Source organism: Corvus hawaiiensis, chromosome 2 (genome assembly GCF_020740725.1).
Source record: "Corvus hawaiiensis isolate bCorHaw1 chromosome 2, bCorHaw1.pri.cur, whole genome shotgun sequence".
In the NCBI taxonomy this organism is placed as follows: domain Eukaryota; kingdom Metazoa; phylum Chordata; class Aves; order Passeriformes; family Corvidae; genus Corvus; species Corvus hawaiiensis.
In genome coordinates this window covers 89,840,170-89,860,176 of record NC_063214.1, presented here as the reverse complement: position 1 = coordinate 89,860,176, position 20,007 = coordinate 89,840,170, and the positions used below count along the sequence as shown (strand labels likewise).

Sequence of the window (20,007 nt, the reverse complement as noted above, 5' to 3'; positions counted from 1 at the left end):
CTCCCATTTCATACTTGCAAAACCATTGAGGCAGCAACCCCCAGAGTTTGAGAACATCTGATATTTTATGACATGCTGTGTTACACATGGACAAGGGCATAATGTGACTGCAGGGTCTTATCAATCACTTTGAAATTATGGCCAAGAGAGCACAAGGGCAGCATTTGGCTGCCACTGAATAGAATCACAGGATAGTTTCACATTCTCTTTCTATGTCCATAAGCTCCTGTCCCCTCCTCAGATGAGATCTAAGGGTTATGTTTCACCAGAGTGAGCTCTCTCCACTCACTTGTCCAACCCAGTCCGCAGGGTTTTTGCAGGGTTAGCTCTATGTGGATGAGCCTTCTATCCAATGTAACCGCTGTCAGGTCTATTGCTATTAACTGACATGGTGAGTCTGTAGCACAGCAGTTTCTCATTAAAGCAGCTAAATTAACATTCGACTGCAACCATAGTACCAGTAGCCAAAGTGATAGAAGCAAAGCTAAGTTTAGTATGCAGTGATCTGGAGCACAAGAAGACAAAAGAGATGCAACTCAGTCAGAGAATTTAGCTCATTATGATACTAAAATCTTTTTGAATGTCATACATCCACATACAGCCCATGAGGCACAACAGCAATATAACTAGCATTATTATTTCCAACAAGAAAATAGAAAAAAACTCCATTTCCAACAAGAAAATATTAATTTTTATCTTAGTTATAGGATCAAATAAAGGATCCTCAAACATGTAAACCCTACGCTGCTAATCTGTTCTGATTTTGTCATTGATCATATTTGCCATGGAGACCACAAGTATTACATCCTGGACCCACTGAGTTTAACAAAATTTCAGCTGCTGACCCGGATTGTGGCAGTTTAGAAAAATTTTCTGCATTTTAGAAAATATTCTTTATTTGAAAACTGCCTATTATTTCTGCAATCTGGCATTTAAGAGTCAGATTGATTTTCACTTGAGTAATCACACATTCCCTCCCACCCAGCTGCCAATACCAAAGAAGACATCCTCAAAAACTGTGTAATTAATTCCCAGTCTCAGAATCTGAAAAGGCCAGTTTTGTTAATTGAAGATACTCAGAAGAGCATGACCAACTTTGATGAGATGACAAGAACTATCATTAAATGACAATTTTTAACTTGCACATGCACCAACTACATAAATTATCTTTTTGCAAGCAGCACAAGTTTGCACTGTTGGGCTGCATCTAACAACATTCAAAGCACATTCGTCTGAATATTTGTTTGGTTTTTTCCTCCACATGCTACTGTAGCTTAACTATTTTCAGTAAAGTCATTCTTTTTCTTAGCCAAATTCTCAGAATAAGAATATTTCTGTTTAAATATTAACAGTAAAGTGAATTAAGTATCATGAATTCTAGCTTAACTAGTAATAGTAATATCTATAACCTTTAATAATTATTAAATCCTGATATTATGTAACCAATCCTCTAAGCATTATTAGATGGTGTCATCTCCATTTTATAAGAGCAGAAACTAAACCCAAAATGTGAAATCCATGAGTAGAAAAAATTCACCTTGAGGGATACTCCAGATCAAACACTCACACCTCTCTCCCAGAGGCAGCACCCCCCAACAGGACACAACCATGAGGATCTAAATCTAGAAAAACAAACAAGCAAAAACAAACAAACAAACAAAAACCCCCAACATATTCTTATCTTTATTCCTTTGAATAGTCCAGTTGATCAATAGTGGATAAAGGTAATCATAGGTATAAATATTGCAGAGTCTTCAAAACTACAACAAAACTTGTTTTGCCTTATTCAGCTAAATACATGCAACGGAACACAAGAAATGTGCCGATGCTGCATAAAGCAGTACAGAGAATTTAAATAAGCTTTTCAACTCAGTCTGACACCTGAGGCCCGTTTTGGTCATAGAGGCACCTAATGCCAGCTCTGTTACCCAGCATGGGATTGCATCCATCACAGAGGAATTACAGGACATCCTCATCCCTGCAGCAGAGCACCTGGAGCCTGGGCAGAAAATCACAAAGCACAGAGGGTGTCACACACCTAAATTTACCCACCATGAGTCATCTTCCCAGCAAGCTGGAGCAGGCTGCAGCAGGCCCAGGAAAGAATCTACAACATTACAAGCCTAACCCTAGTTTTATAAGGGAATAGTCAATTTAGTATGTGTATGATGGTCACATTGGACTCAAAAGGTGTAATCCACAGGTATTAAGGAGGGTTAGATTTCTCATAACGTTTCAGGATGGTTGAGAAAGATACACGTTACTCTTCAGTTGGTTTGTTCCTGAGCAACAGGTGGGATATCTCTCTCTCAGGTGACATGGGCTCTGTTCTCTTTTCTGGGTAAGTCAGACTTTAGAGCCACAAACTTATTATAGTGCTTGTGGGTTTGCCCCTCAGTTTCCTCTACTGCAATTCCCCATTGTTTAAAAGCAGGAAGCTGAATGTATTTAGGTTCTCTGTGTGAAGGAAGTCAAAATTCAAGTATTTTGAGCATGTGTTTATCTAAAATTCTACTTTAGTTTGTTTCAGAAAATTTTTCTCAGAAAAAAAATCTAGAAAAATAATTCCAGTATACTATCAAATAATTTTCATTCAGACTGCCAGACTTGCCAATGAAAACCAATTTTGCTGCTGTCTTCCATTAAACTACAAGTCTTGCTTAAAAAAACCCCACTTTTAAATTCACTACACTCTGCTCAAAAGCAAATAGATACATTCCAAGCACAAAACATTGTGCACAAAATATAACTACTGCTGAAGTCCTTTTAATACCAGAAAAAGTGCCGCAAGCCACCACTTAGAGATGGTATTCCCAAGGATAAGGAAAAAAGAACCATGAAAAGATACACCCTCAAGAGGACAATTGTCTTTTGGAATATTTCAAAGGATAATGCCTCTTCTAATGCTTTTAATAGGACAAAATGAAGAGCAAAATAATGAAGCATACTTCAGACTCACCATAACATTTATCTGTGGTTTAGAAGTAAAAATGGTGACTAATACATTGAACACACTTTGATAAATGAAAATGGCAGAACAATTAAAAATCTGTCAACTTTACACTTGTATTTGAAACACCATCACAGTGAAAGCTTTCTGCAGCAAATAAACACAGGTAATGTGTTACATAGAACTAAATAGTTCTTTTAAGCTCTGTCTTAAAAGGAAGATCTGATGAACTTGAGAGCCATCAAAGTAAAGTGAAAAACTTTGTCATAGCTTCACTGAAACAACACTGTTAAAGAAAAGTCCGTGTCTTGCCAACCACTGTATACCTGTGCAATCCTTTCACAACTGAGGTCCATATACAAAAACAGAGGGGCACAAATGCTGGAAAAGAAACAGGAGCTAGCATTACCTAAGTTTTTACCTCCCATCAGTGATTTTTCTGTACTCATTCCTTCCATGACAAATGTGTATAATAAATTGTCAAGTGCTGCTCTATTGATTCAGAATGACACTATATTATACCTTCTTTCTGCATAAGACAGGTAAAGTAATATTACAGCTGCCTTCTTGTGATGGCTACATTATCAATGCACTAAGCAAGTAATATGAGATTGTCATATTCTCCTTGTTTTGCAATGTCAGAATACTATTTTTATCATCTGAAGACAAGAAGAGGCAGTTCAATGTTTTTTCTCTTTCCAAGGGGAACACTCTATCAACTCTAAAGCAGTTCAAAGGATATATACAGGAATTAAAGCATAAAATTATCTAAAATATTTTAAAATATAAAAATCTTTAATCTGTGGCAATTAAATAACTACAGCTCTCATCAGGAGAGCTATTGAAGGTGCAAATAATAAAAGACAGCTTTTGATTTGCATTTTTAAACATAAAGTCATGGCCCTGGTGGATCCTGATATATTATCCAAAAAGGAGCAAACACAGTGTCTGAAGGGACATCAAGACTACCTAGTTCGTTTGAGACTGAAAGTCTTACAGTTTTTACAAATAAAAGACAAAATATGTACCCAAAAGGTATTGTCTTAGATTCCAAGAGCATTCATATGAAAGCTGCACCTTTTTGTTCAGCATGCTAACATCCACAGTAGGAGAGTTAAAATGTTAACTATTCACTATTCAGTGTTAATGTGTACAACTGGATTGCAGAGAAGAGAGAAAAAGAGAACACACAAAAACCCCACATTTTACTGTCCACATTGTTCTTCATGATTTAAAAACATTCCCCATGAATTCCGATGAAATCATCATCTTGCATGAGGACAGTAAAGTGCAGTAGAGTGCAGCCCCTATTGCAGAACTTCCCCCCAGATTTAGTTTAGAGTTGAATTTTTGAAAACATCTTGAAATATGCCTTTCTTTAGACATTACCGTCTTCATAATCCGCTTGCTACTTTCCTCTCTTGAACCAACTTCCAAGTGAGGGCAGGCCACTACTTCCAACATAACATGAAATACCAATAATGCTTTACTGGCTGTTAGTAAAGTACCTACATAGGTACAGATGCACCTCAGGACAGAGATTTGTCAATTTACTTAATTCAGCTACGTCACTGATGTACCTCTCACTGATTCCAGCAAGAAATGGTTCCTAAAGTTACAAATATGTTACTAGCTGAAATAGGCCTAAGGACTGTTCTTTGACCCCAAGCAGCACACATACTGATGTTACATTACACCTTATCCTGGGTGCCCTCTGTCCCTCAGTGTCCCTGCAGCGTCCTTGTGGCCCTAGACATTATTATTATTTTATGTGGGCTTATTGCATTTCAAAGTGTCTGATGCAGTACTGGAGTTTTCTTGCAGGTCATCACAGTAATTTTTCCCCTCCTCCTCTCCCTTTTCTTCTCCTTGAGAACATCTGTAGAGCTACACGTGGAAGAAAAAAACAGATTTGCTCTCTCATCTGGTTACCACATTTCCCATCGTGGGAAACAGCACTGTGTTTTTCATACATTAAGCACTTTACATATGACTATGATTAATTAGGAAATTCCTTCTGTTGTCAGCTTTACATGCTGACTCTCCTACTACCATCAGTATTTTCCCAGCTGCTACAGACAGTGAGTTACACCAGAGGGAATAACGTGCTTACCCCTCTCCTGCTATTACCACTCCTGCTTAAAGTGTGGATCTCTCAGCCGGTGAAAAAATTGGAAAAAAGGGCCAAGCAACAAAGGAGAAATGGGGAGCTGGTGCCAAAGAAGTTGTGCTAGGAAAAAGCTCTTCCTCTCTGGCAAAAAATGGCAATAATAATACTTGTCACCAGACCGTGTACCACCCACTCTCCTGGGGATAGCAACCTTGCCAAACCCTGAGGTCCGCATCTCCACAGCTTAATAGCTGAGACTTAACAGTGTATTGTTATGCTTCTCAGGGACTAAATGATGTATTTTTAACCCTTAAAGGAAGAAAGAACTTTGGTTTCAGGTTTTCAGAGGGGAAGTTGAAACAGTAAATTTAATTCCTCTTACACTCAGATATTATTTCCTTTACATATTCTTTTGTGAAAATGTAGATACATACATACTTTTTAAGCCTTCTCAGCTTACTCTTCTAGCCCTGGCATCTTTTGCTGCGTCACACAGAACAAGGAGCAGGTTTAACAGCTGAAAGACATGCTCAAAAAAAGTCCTCAAAAATCCCTTCATTCTTAAAAAAACATTAGATTTTCTCTCTCATGGATGAGTTCTTCAGAGTCTTTTTTCTTTTGTTAGCTGCCCCGCTTAAAGCCAATGCAGGTAGATAGTGGTTTCTGGGGAAAGAACAGGTATTTTTATTGCTGCAGAGGTGCTGCAGCTCAGTCTGAAAGCCAACAGATTAAAGGCACTGGTAACATAGATAAAAATGTATCTTCATAATAAGAGCATTTTCTGGTTTTAAAATTCATGCTAATCCATTTTAAAAATCTGTATACTCTAAATCAGCAGGAAAAAAAGCTTAAAGCATGTAGTGAAGAGAGACAAAAAATCTGGGGAGAATAATATACCAATTAAATCTCACATAACTTGTTTAATTGCTAATTGAGGGCAAGGTGAGGAAAGACTGGTATTTAGTTGATTAAAACAGCTGCTTCAAACAAGCCATTTGAAATTATCATGGAACCATTGTAACCTGAGATGAAAGGACCCCTGGAAGCACCTTGGAGGCCATTCTGCAAATCCAAACCATGACAGCTATCTCCTAATGGAGCTGTGTTGGTCTCTTTCTTTCTCTTCCCCTGTCACATGAATTTTCAATAGAAAGAGTGGCTCTTCAGCAGTTGCTCTAATTGAACAGCTCCTGATTAGGTTTGCAGCAATGGACAAGCAGCTGATTACAAGAACACATGGTATACTGATTAGGAGACTGCTATATCTGAACAGACTAAGGTGCAAGTAACAAAGATGACCAAGAAATTAACTGAGGGAAATAAGCTAGCCAGTGTTTCACTAATACAGTGTTTCACTGGAAATAATACTATGTCAGTGAATAAACTGTACGATTCAAATTAATTTTAAAAATTTTCATACATACTTTATTTCTTAAAAATCCAAAATATATGCTTTAAAAGTTTATAGCCAAAAGAAAAAAAGTAGCAATTCTATGTTGTGAAATATACATTTATAAAATAATGCTCCTATGTCAGGATCAATATTGCTTACAGTGATGGCTTTTTGAAAAACCTTACTTTGTAGGGTCACAGGGAAAGAATCTAGGCATGTTAGGGTCTGAGTTAATTTCTTTATTTCTCTTGCTCTCTGGAAAAGACCTCTAAGGGTGCAGAAAGCCTCGGCTGTTTTAAGATGAAAATGGCTACCTCATACCAAACAGACATATAGGAGAAAGGAAAACTCTTCTTAAGTGTCTTAGAAACAGTTAACTAGTGTAATATCTAGCACGCCTCAAAAATATTTTTGATCTAAATTCTGGGAAATATTTTGGCCTTTAGAGATACAAACAGGTAAGCTGAGTGCACCTTGTGCTGAATAGACACTGAAGTCAAAACCAAAAGTCTTCAGAAGACCTTCCTAAGCAGGGAAATCTCTTCTCTGACTTTTCTATCAAATGGGATTGGAGACACATGGAATAATCTGCTGAGGAGACGACTGACACTTCTGCCTTTTAATAAAACTCTAATCCTAAAGCAAATTTTCCCTGGAACAAGGCAAGGAATTACAAGTACTACCCCTTTTGCCTAAATGAGGTACCTACCAGGAAGGTCTCTGCCACAGTTAGTCACCTTGGACTCTCCTTATAAGAGAAAATTAAATTTTGAGGGCTGCAATATATCTGTTCTAGCACAGACAGCTCCATTATTCCTTAAAAGCACTTATCTTTCTCCACAGGTTACAGATGAAGCCAAGATATATCAACCGTATCAAAAGTTGTCCTCCCCATGACAAACAGATGCCACACACACAGGTTCAGAGATATGGTACAGCACATTAAAACCAGTGGAAGCAGTTATACTCAACTGTCTTTGTACAAAGCTTGCTAGAAATTATACTTAGTGAAATATTTGTTACCTCGTAAAGAAATGTGAACATTTGGGGGTTAATATTAAATTTCGTCACTGAAAGAGAAGCCCTAGAACAATGATAAAAACTTCAAAATGACTGAAGAGAAAAACATAAAAGCATGAAGACAAAAAAGGGACTGACACAGTCGACAGCCATTGAAACAGCTTTAACAAAACTTCTAGAGACTATTGAGGCGCCATAAAAAGACATAGATTTAGTTCTACTGAATTGTAGAAATTATGCACCAGGGAAATTTAGGGTAGGAAGAGCCACAGAGGCAAGCTGGAAAGGACTTGAAAAGTTCCACTTTGATGAAATGTCTTTCACTGACTGCAGACCAGTAAAAGATTGCTGAAAAATTCAATGGAAGAAAACCAGCAGTGAGAGGAGGCATCAGTGCACTATGTTTTTCATAAGGAAAACCTGGAATATTTCTAAATCTAGGTTGTGAACTAAGCACCTTGAGCAGATGTTGCAACCCAGAATGTCCTCGTACTCATGCCTATGGCTGTAATAAATGATGCAAAATATTCCTGCAAATTTTGTAAGATATTTAATAATTCCTGTCAAAACCTCAATCTTAGAACCAGAAAAACATCCACTTCTAAAAATCAGAAAATATCACAACTAAAAATAAAATCTGAATTATTAGTTGAAAAATTAATGTTCAGAGAGTGAAGGAGGGTGGGCACTTCCATCTGAAGACAGCATTGTAGTAATCACTACTCGGTTTCTATTTAGCACATATTCAGTGTAACAATTATAACTTTTTTTCATGCTCACACTTACCAACAATTTCACTTGGCTCCTTATTGTACAATTTTTTGTTCCAGTAAAGAAGTCTGAGAAAAGGAAAGGAGACCAGAACAACAAGGCAGATACCCAAAAACATATGTCCTGTGAAGGCTGCAAAATCCAATCCCTGAAAACAAAAACAAAAACCTAAATTAAAAATCACTTCTTTTTCTATATTAGCTACAGGGAAAACAGCTTTATGTACATTAACAATCAATAATAAATATAAAGCAAGATAGTAAGTTCCAAGTACAGTATCTGCTGTATTTCATGTGTTTCAAGGAGACAAGTCACATTACGATTTAATTCAAGGAACTAAAACATTGCATTACAAGTTACTCTGAAACACACCTAGTGTTCCTGAAATGTATAGTAAAAAAAAAAACCTGAACTGAATCGTTAACTTTTACTTCTCACTTAAATCACTGTAAATTCATTTCAAATCAGTTTAAGTCTCAGAAATAGTCAAATTTCAATGATGAGCCTTTGTTTTAACCTGGTGACAACTCAAATGTTTGCAATAATTCTATCTGAACCATTCCTCTACAATAAAAGTATTATATGTCAATATTATGTTTATTCTTCTTTCTGGTTAACAAATGAACATATTTTGCACAATGAAACCCTTTAATGAAGGGGTTCTCAAAAAGGTTAAGCAGAACATATTAAAAGGCTGCTGTTCTCAAGCAATAAGAATGAACAGTGACAACTTGCCCTAAAACTTTGAAGGTGGCCATGCTGTGAGTAGGACATTGGGCTAGATGACCTCTAGGGTCCCTTTAAATTGACTTATTCCATTGTTCCACATTGCACACATTGTAGTGGATCAGGGTTAGCCTTTGGGCTGGGCTTTTCCGAAGCAGCCATGACTCGCCTCTCCAAAAGAAGTTATCCATGAAACCCCAAGGAGGATTACATCCAAGTACTCTGGTAGTAAGGAACTGTATTATATTCAAAAAACAGAGGTTGTCTGAACTGGTGATCCCAGAAGAGCAGATCTGTGACACTTGGAATAAAGCATGACTCAAGCCCTGGACAGCCCAGGTTGTCCCAATTGAATTTTCAGAGCACCCACTGAGACTCTAGAAAGTTAGTTGATCTCCCTGTAACACACCTCTGTGTCTCTATTGTCCCCTGCTTTTTAACTATGAGTTTCCAATAGATCCTTCTGTAATTCCAATGCATATCAAAAACAGCTTCCCTTGCAACAACAGCTGATACTACCTCCAGTGTGTTAAGACTATTGGGAACTTATTGCTTTAAATGTGTTCTTCTATATTGTCAAATACTAAAAGGATTTATGTGGAAATTTCCTTGTTGAAATGTCTCTGGTTCAAAAAAAGGAAGAAGAAGTTTCTCTATTGCACCACAGGGCATAATAAAAAGGCACACGAGACAAGAAACTGATGACAGTCATAAAGAACTTGCATAGCCAGATAAAGATCGGTGCTCTTTGGCAAAAAAAAAATCCATAGCTTGCAGACAGTCAGATAAATCTCAAACCATAAATATGCAGACCTAGGATTAGAATTTGATCCTATTAAAATACAGGTTTAAGCTTTGTGAGGTAAAGTCATCCCTACTTGCTATTTAATAGTAGATTCCTTGACTTTTCTGCTCTCCAGATACTGAAAGGTGAAACTATATCTGTTCATTCACTGGCCTTTTGCTGTAACTCAGCTACAGCCATTGTTTTTATGAAAGCAGAAGGAAGACTCTTCAGGAATTGGAATGAGATTATTTTAAGAATTGGACAGAAAAAAGTGACACCACAAAGAAAAATTATGTACCTTCATTCAGCTTGCCTACACAATAGGTCAGCCACTCGGGTGTCTGGCATCTCCGTAAGAAAGACTTTACAAATCAGTTTTTATAAAGATTGGTCTCTGGGCATCAAGTTAAGATTCAAAGCTACAGGAGACCTTTCTACAAGGGATGAAAACAGTATTCATAACTCTAGGAAATTTACAAATAACAAGGAATAAAAAAAGAAATCTTGCAAAGGCTCAGTGTTTGTAAGACCTGCCTCCAAAGTACATAAAGTCTGTATCTCCCATGTTTATTTCCTTAATTAGAACCATTGACAATAAATTGAAAATAAATCTAATTTATATATGGGTTGCCTCTAAGATTATAGGCAAAAAGAAAGATCATAGAATTTTGGCCAAAAAAATAAGAACCTTAAAACCTTGAAAGGTGAACTGGCTTTAGTTCAGAAATTTCTCAACTATGACAATGTGCCATTAAACAGGTCAGGAAGTATGCAAAATCATTATTCAGTTTTGTGCAGTCTCTAAAATGGCACAAAGAGAGGTAGGAAGCCAAAATTAATTAGGCTGTAAAAACACTGAAGCTAAACCAGCCAAAATAAAAATGCCTAAACCTGACTGGAAAAAAGAATTATCTTCTGAAAGAAAAATGACTGTGAAACAGGTGGTTGAAGAGCAACAAAGTAGTTAGGAGTGGACAGAATATACTCAATACAGAATTACCAGAACAAGGAAAATTACTTTTGCACTCAGACCAGTCTTACAACAAGCATTTTTTAGGCTGGCAGCAATCACATCATGCCCACATCATGAAGAAGGATGCCAACTACCAGGCCAACTATCATGGCAGAAATTCTCTGTAGGAATACTCAGAAATAAAGATAAATGCTAAAGTAATAAGTAAAATAAAGTAAAAAAGATAAATAGGAATGCAAAGAATTCTTGGTAACTCTCAAGTTTAAATATGTGATGTCTTCATCACACATTAAAGGATTTTGAATTTAAGGAAGTAGCTTATTGCAAATAAACACAGATACAAAAATTCATTTGCCTTTACATTTTTATTATCACACCAATTTCAGAGGAAAAAATCTGTTGGGTTCCTGAAATGCCACAATGCAGAAGCTTCTCAAAAAATACAGCACAAGAAATATGTCATTTGAAACCCACAAAATTAATTTCTCAATGAAGAAAATCACCTCAGCCTAGAAGGCAAACTAAAATGCTGAGGGTAAGGAGGTCTCACGTCTGACTCATAGTTGAATGGAATTGAAATGAGATAGAGATCAAAATACCCTTAAAAAAATCAGAATTAACACAGCTTCATGACTTAAGAGCTGACGTAGATAAGCCTTGAAAGTGATTTGCAGACACCATCACAAGAAGAAAAAAAAATGTCTACTAGATTTTTTGGCATCCTATCCAAGAGCTTACCCAAACTTTTCAAATGGAGTAGCTGGGCTGAGATTCAGGATTTTGTTAAAGTTCATAATATCAGCACATTGATCTTTCATATCTCTGAGATCCCTGGTGAAAAAGAAAACATGCTGCTCTGCTCCTACTGCAGAACAGCTTTCCAATTCAGCTGAAACAAGTTGTTTTCTAACATGGAGTGTGCCTATTTCAGGAAAGAGCTTGCATGACAGTATTGTCGGCGATAACGCAAGACCGGAGTCAGTTCTCTTCCCATCCCTTGCTCCTGGCTTTCCTCCCTATTACCTCCTTGCATTGATCCACAAGAGTCAGTGAGTGAAAATGAATCCTGAAGATCGCTAGCCTTGGACAGCTGATGTCCTGTAGCCATGAGGAGGCTGAGGGCTACCAAGTGCACTACTTTTCATGGTCGATATCAGAAAGGCTCACAGTGAAGTACAGACAGCTGCCCTCCGTGATGCTTTGGGCTGCATGCTTAGCACCAGCCTCTCTGCAGCACAGGGAATATGTTTTCACAGAAAAAGAAGGCCAATTTCACACCAGGCATGTTCAGGTAGCTAGTAGCCAGCTGGCAGCCTCTTGGAGAACTTCAAGAGACTAAAGTGTTTTCACTGTACCACACAGATACCAACGATGTAGCAGAGGATACCAAGGTGGTGGCACCGTTGGTTCATCAGTTGTCCCTGTTCCCTTTCCCACACCCCAGAAAGGACACGCAGCATCTCCACAGAGCCTACATTCATACCCTTTGTGGCTGTGGGTAGCACATTTTATACCTCCCAAGTCTTCTGCGCTGCTGGGGCCAGGACTCAGCATTGTAAAAAACATTAAAGTGCTACACGTCTGCTGCGTACAACAAAAAGTCATTTTCACAAAGATTTTCTTTTCCTGCACAATAGACTGGAATAGAATTGACATGCACAATAGGCAAGAAATACTTTTCTTCCAGGAGATTTCAATCTATGAGATAAATACAAAACATGCTTCAAATGTCCCTTGCTTTAGGCTATGATGATTGTGTCAAATTTCTCCTGTTTCCCAGTCGACAGAAAATCTAAAGATTTTACTTTAGCAAGAAAACAGCCTAAAGGTTCCACTGCCTACAGACTCAGCTGAAACAGAGTGGGCATCTTTCCTTGGTTTATAGTTTAAAATGCAAAGTCAAATATATCAATTTCACATTAGGAGGAAGTATCATATTGTTTTCCTAAAATGCTAACTTTCTATCATCTTGATGATTCTTTTCATTGCTTCTGGAGATGTGAAATTGAGTTCTAGTAATTCAGACCTTTCCACAAGAAATCTGCCTTTTTAGAGCAATGGGAAAGCAAAAATTATGGCTAGGTGTAGTGATTTGGGGAGCAGCGAGTACCATATTTCTAGCCAGAATGCCCTCTACTTAATATTTGAAAACTAATAAAATGAGGGAGAGCAAGAGTAATTTATTGTTTTTACATTGGCTTAAACATCCCTTCTAGCTGAGTGACTGAGATCTGCATTGTCTCTCAAGGGAGCTGCTCATGATGTCACAGACCCAAAAATCACTAATGGTCTAACCTAGTTACATGAAGATAATGTTTATTTGAGATGCTGATGAACCTCCTTTTTTGTTTTGTATTATGCTCTTTAATGATTACTACATGCATAGATGGCAAAAATTCTGAAATCAGATGTAAGCCCATGCATTTCAGTTCATGCACTTTACCTAAGTTTAATTTTCTCTTGAGAAAAGGGATCAATGAAACAGCAACAGAAGGGGTAGAGTTCTACAAATCAATTAAAAGTTTTAATAAGCTTGTATCCAGCAAACTCAACAAAAATAGCCTATTAAACTATGGGAATCCATTTTACCAGGGCTTAAAATATCTTTAAAGATTCATGTATGGGATTTTATCTTCTTCTTTTCAGAAGTACCTGTTGCAGTGGGGAGGGCTACATGGCAGGGGGAGGAGACCCCGACAAGTACCTACTTTCATTCATAATTTTTTAGGTACCAAAATTTTTTATTAAATATAACCAACTAATATCATATCATGCTAAATTCCAGCATGAAGGCTGAAAATGTCTAAAAGACATTTTAGGAAAAAAAGACATTTAGGAAAACCTGATATCTGTCAATTTTCCAGGAAATTCCTATTAAATGGCAGGAATAATTCCTAGTGGTATGCTGAAACCCCCAAATCCTCAGCAAACATCAGATTAACAGCACAAGCATTATCACATGCTAACAAAAACAGTAAATAAAAGGATATAATCCAGTGGCTAGCATATGCTAAAACTGACTTTGCTCTTATCATTACCTCTTTCATGCAGATTTAGCCTGGATACACCAGTGCACATGTTCACTATCACTATGTTCACAGCTCTGGAGACCTATTTGCCATCCATTCTTTAAAGAGCTTGCAACCACAGCCTATGTTTAGAGCTCAAGCAACTTCTGATCTCAAAGGTGTGATTGTGAAGTTCCCAAATACAGAAGATTTGCTGTCCAACCCTTCTGAAAGCAAGGACCACATCCAACTGGTTCATGCTCTATTGTGCATATAAACATGGAGTTTCCAAAGTCCGAAGCACATATCTCTTCAAAATAAAAATATAATTTTGTTAACAGTGGCCATTCAGTAGCAGCACTCTGAAGATAATAAAACATTAAAAAATGTTTTATATTCACTGAACATGTTTTCCATTTGCTCTTATTTTCCTTCCCTAAAATCAAAATACAAATGCTGTTTTGTGAAAATTCTTCCAGCTCCATCTAAGAACAAGCAACACTACAACAAATCTTCCTCTCCTATTATGCAAATGTTCCACTGATTCCAGTCATGATGGTAGGGAATATGTCAGGATTATAAATTACCAACAGCTACAAAGAAAAAAATCCTTTTGACATTCATTTGCATCTCAAGACAAGCAAAGAGACTTATTGCTACATTTTAATGAGCAAAATGTTACAAAAATCTTATTTATTCAAACATGGTTTAAATAAAATATTTTTAATATGATGTGAGTTTTCCCCACAATCTAGGGAGAGAAGTCTCTCCAGCACTACAGTAAACAAAGAGTAAAGCATTTCTAACACTATAACCAAATAACAGCACCCAAAGTAACAAGGCTGCATTTAATTTCATACTGATACAAAAGCCAAGGTTTCCTACAAAAGCGTAGACTTGCATAATATTTTACTTGGCTGCTTTTAGAGGTTGCTGTACAGCAGTAAAAGTTCAGGAAGACTGGTAAAACTGTCCTTCAGATAGCACCTAAATAAAGTAGAAAACCCAATCATCTACATAGTGCAATTCACTGTTCAACTTCCTGCAGGGGCAGTTGTCCAAGTACTCCTGTACTTACTGTGCAAAAATAACACTGAGAAGGAAGTGCAAGAGAATGAAAAGGAGAATTTCAACAACAATATCAAGTGGGAAAAATTCCTAGAATTCCTACAATGTCCAAAAACATGACTATAATGCTTAAAAGAGCTGAAAAACAATTATTTTCTATAGAAAACATCATAATAGAAACTATAACATATACTGCATGAATAACTGTTTCTAAAATGTCATTAATGCATTCAAGAACTTTTACCTCTGAAACAGTTAAAAAAAAAAGAGAAATGAATAAAGTAAAATTTACTTGGTACTAATGCAGTAGGCTCCCCAAGCATTTTAGACACAGAATTGTGGTTGTTCATTTAACCCTTCTTCACAGCATCCTTTGCTAGAAGCAGTTTCAGAAACAAGACAGCAATGTCTGTATTTCTCCTTCTCATCAAAAGAGAGCATGCTGGAGCGGGTGGACAAAATTAGGAATCCAGCTATTAGTTCAACAGCTCAGACTGTAAGAGGCCAGATGGTCCAGCTCCCTCTCTGCCCTTCCTCTCGGCTTTATCCAGTTACGCCTGCCAGCACTCTCCCAGGAAAATCTCCTTTAGAAGGGGTGAGCCCTAAGCAGTGAGGACATACCCCAGGCCATGACACTCTGCCTCAGGGCCAAGGATAGGTCTTTGACCCTCTTTTGTTTATATACAAAGACATAACAATTGAGAATATAGAAAAGAAGCAGCACAAACTCTATGGCCCTTTGTTGAACCTAATTTATTTCATTATGTTCTTATTTCTGTGATGCAACAAAAGATCTGAAAATAGTCCAGATTGAAAACATCTGGAAAGATTTTTGTGCTTGTTTCAGATATAGAATTTGCTATAATGTCATATTTGCCAGGGTATTTATACATCTGAGTCCTCCTAAAAATATCAATATCTCAAACAAGAAAAATATAATATTATTTCTTTTCAATTTTGGCTTCTTAATTATTTCCCATGTTTATAGCCACTTCTAAAGGTTGTATAGAGATGATGAGTTTTTGAGTATTTAGGAAAATGACCTGCATGGCAGGTGTTAATTATTCTTTTTTAGATTAGAAGTTTTAAATAGTTGCATAGATTTTATATTTAAAATGTAAAGCTTAGGTATCAAATTCTCAGCTAACAATGAATATTACAGTCTTCAAAGTCACCATCCAAACTAGCCAATTGTGGCACATTTTAAATATTTTGATGGTAAACAATCAGTTTATTAAATACTATAGACTTTCAAAGACATTTTCAAACCGGGACAGTACTTAATTAATTTGGGTGCATTCAGTTAATTAGAAGAGATCTTTCTTTCATGGAGCAATAGAAACATAAGTGACTACAAATTTAAAAAAATATAAACCTAGGATTTTATACTACAACTCCCTCACCCACTTGCACAGTTATTTTTTCACTAGCTCAATTAACACTAAATTTCTTTAGAATTACTTATTTATCGGGGGTTTATGACACCTGACCAAAACAGAAAGCATGTGCCTGGTGTCCTTATAGATATGCCCATTACATAACTGCCCCTTCCATGGTGCTGCTTGTTGATGGTGATGCAGGATTAGGAGAAGGGCAGATCTGCTCCATCCCAGAAGGGGCTGCCCCTTGCATCCTGAGCAGACTGTCTCCCTGCTGCCCCACAGCCCACCAGGGAAAGAGGATGGGAGGCAGTGCCAGAGGCAGAAAGGAGACTTGATGCCCTCCTGTTCAGGGGTAGCATGGACAGCTGAAAGCACAGTAAACTCAGCAAACACCAGCTCCATGCAGGTGCTGAGGGCTGCAAACACTTGCCAGCAGTGCCACAGCCAGTCCACAGGGCAGAGAGGCCCATGTGGGTGGGAGGAAATGGTGGGACTGGGATGCTCCTGCTGGCCGGTGTCTTGTGTCCTTCAGTCCTACCCAGCACCACCCACCACAGCTTTCCCTTTGGCACCAGACACCCAGCGAACAATAGAAGAGCCAAGTGTTGGAAGCTAAAATCTGTCACTGCAAGCCTGGAGATAGCAAAACATTGCCAGGAGGTGGGAGCCAGCTGCAGCATGAGCTGCAGAGGAGAAGCACCCACTTCCTCTCACGCCCCACATCCTCTTGGGCTGTGGTTGAAGGATAAAGTGCCTCATGTGTGTCATGGCTCTACAGGGGCAATGCAACCTCTCTGTAAAACATCAAATTGTCTCATATTTAACTTTTGAGAGAAAACCTATACTGAAAAAATGGATGGATTTTCATCTCCATTTTCACATTTTTCTTTTTTTCCAACTTGTTGCCCTGCCTGCAGCCCTCCATTGTTCTGCTTCTTTCCTCATTTTGCCATTGATAAGGAAACCCTCACCAACAACAAAAAAATTAAACTGATATTCTCAGTCCAGATCAAAAAGTCTATTCTTCATCACTATTTTGTCCCCAAAAGATCACTCTCTTCTGTCTGATCATCCTACTAAGAAAGAAATAGCATGGCAAAAAAAGTAGACTATGTTCTGTTTATATGGCTGTCTGGGGGAAGAGAAGGATCAACATTGCATAAGTCAACACAGTACTTAATTTTGGTAGCCAAACAGACTGCAGTACATACCCTCTTCCTCAGCTCCTGCTTTGAAACAATAATCACATTTGGAGGATCCCCAACAGCAGTGGCAGCACCCCCAATATTTGTGAAGATTACTTCCGCAATCAGGACGTGCCTAGGATCAAGATTAAGTACTTCACAGAGCCTGTAGTGTAAAGATAATGAAATTAACTTCTTACCCCATGCATAAATTACCTTAGATCTTAAAATGCACAAAAATTACAAAACGCAGTCATTTCACAGAAAAATAGCAGGATTTTAATCATAATGTGTCTATATTGTTGAAGCATTTATTGTGCTACAATAATTATAACAATATAAATGAAATTTATAGATTTTTTTTTACATTTAAAATTCAGTTATTAAAGACTACAAAATTGACGCATTTTTTAAAGCATTTCATTAAAAGTAGTCAACTATTACAAGAGTTGGGCTACAGAGAAAATACTATTTCAAATTTTTATTGTGATACAGCTTCTGAAACCATGGTCCTTAAGCTGCATTGACCTGTGGAAAACTATTCTGGTCAAGCACAGGCTCTGCATTCAGCAACAGTGATTAACTTTCTTATGTTAATAAGTAGCGGTAGTGATAGAGGATTGTGCAGGCTGCCTATTAGCCATGAATCATCTATTAGAGACTTCAGCTTTCAGGCTAGGTTTATCCATTTTATTCTGCCCCTATTTTCCTCCTTCTCTAAATCTTGATCACGAATATTTCTGTTTGTAATGAAACAAGAGTAGAAAAAACCTCAAAATGTTTTTAGCAGCCCAAATATATTTAATGCTTCTCTAGTAGGATGCTGCTTTGATAAGAAAAAAGTAAAATGCTTCTTTAATAAGAAGCACCTTAAAGTGCTCTGACAAACACCGGGATTGACTCAGTAACCTCATGATCCATTTCAACTCAGAGCCCACTTACACAGAGTAATCTTCACACAGATTACTCCAACTCACCAATTACATTTATGCACATGCCCACATAATCCACTCTTTTTTGAAGTACATCTTTGAGTTTAAACTGGGGCTATGGTAATAAAGACTGAAAGTTAAAGTCACATCTAAGCACTTTGGAGTAAGAAACAACTGCTTTCCTCCTCACAGCTTATCAAAATGTTGCTCCAGAATGTAAAGATGGAGGTCACACTTAAATTATTGCCCCTCTACCTCATAGTAGTATTATGAGAATTCTTCCCTATGTGGGGAAGAGCATGCAGGAAGAATGCTTTCTCAGTACTGCTCTCACTGCAGTGCTCTCACACATTTCCCATAAGGAAGGGCGGAGCTTCACTGTTTAGCCTGTGGTACTAAAACCCGTACTTCAAAGAGAAAAGAGTATATTGCAAAAGAAGCTTAACTTGCTTCACTTACACTATCACCAAGAGCGTCAATTTAAAACTCAGAAAAACATTGTCAGATGACATATATGTCAGCACATAGCAGCATGAAATCATTCAGTTAAAGGATACTTTGCAGTACAACCAGTCCAAATGTATCAATTGTGGTACAAGACCACAGTTGTGCTTGTAATTTTATTGCTGCTTGACCTCCCAGTATTTCAAAATATAATCTAAACTTTTCTTTAGTGATTCTTTCTTTTTGATGGGCCTAGTGATATCTTGAAAAGAGAACTCTGATGTAAGTCAGAAAAGGCTAAGCCCAAAGTATAAAACCATCAGAGTGTGCTAGCTATATGGCAGGGTCACAATTCTTCAGTTTACTTACCCTGGGTTATATACTTCCTCATGTGTACAACTATTAGCCTTTTCCAGTTCCCAATAACAAAGTATTTTGAAAATAAACTACAGCTAAAAAGGGGTAGTTATTCCTTTTTTAGCAGCTTACTACAAAAGGCAGAGTGAAACAAGTATCATGTTGTTTTCCTTATTACAGGAAATATAAACCCTTATGTTCATCGAGTCAGTACGATTTTCTGCAAGCTTTATCTCCACAGCAATGGAGACTGCACAGGGCAACACAGTGACGCTATAGACAATGGCAGTAAGATTAAAAAAAAATGACCCCCAGCATGAAGCTTTTTGAAGAAAGCAATTATTTGGTTTTAGTAGGTGAGATAAAATTTTATTTTAGTTTTGATAGTAATTCAAATACAAATGTTTCTCACATACTGAGTTTTTCCTTCTTCAGTGTTGCAGGTTCATTTAGTATAAAACTAAAGGACTTGCTATACATTTAGTACAAAAGTCCCTTAGTTAAAGGCATCTACAAAGGCAGAGGCTCCTTCACAAGGATCCACATGGAGAAGACAAGAGGCAACAAGTACAAGGGAGAGACTTCACCTCAACATAAGAAAAAAAATGTATGGTGAAAACAGTTAACCACTGGAACAGCCTCCCCAGGGATGTGGTAGAGTCCCCATCACTGGAGATTTTCAAGATCTGATTGAAGAGAGTGCCAGATTATCTCATCTAGGCTTCCTTTCCCATGAAGAGTTGGACCAGACGGACTTTTGAGGTCCCTTCAACCTGGGCTATTCTGTGATTCTTTGAAAACAGAATAAATGTTACAGTAGCTCTGACTGTGAAAACCTTTTTATGCTACATTGACGTCTGGATTTCAATCCATTTCCAAATTATATTTATCCAAAATTCTGG

The 20,007-nt window shown here is 37.5% G+C and overlaps 1 protein-coding gene across 9 annotated transcripts in view; it reads right to left on the bottom strand.

Moving 5' to 3' along the window:
* The window catches only part of OCA2 (OCA2 melanosomal transmembrane protein), a 190,801-nt gene that overhangs the window by 86,455 nt on the left and 84,339 nt on the right, over window positions 1-20,007 (bottom strand). For all 9 annotated transcript variants that reach the window (XM_048324885.1, XM_048324919.1, XM_048324895.1 and 6 more), the window contains 2 exons: window positions 17,400-17,538; window positions 8,260-8,392 (listed from right to left, as the gene is read on the bottom strand). In XM_048324885.1, the coding sequence (XP_048180842.1) occupies window positions 8,260-8,392; window positions 17,400-17,538 (272 nt within the window). The remainder of the gene's footprint in view (window positions 1-8,259; window positions 8,393-17,399; window positions 17,539-20,007) is intronic.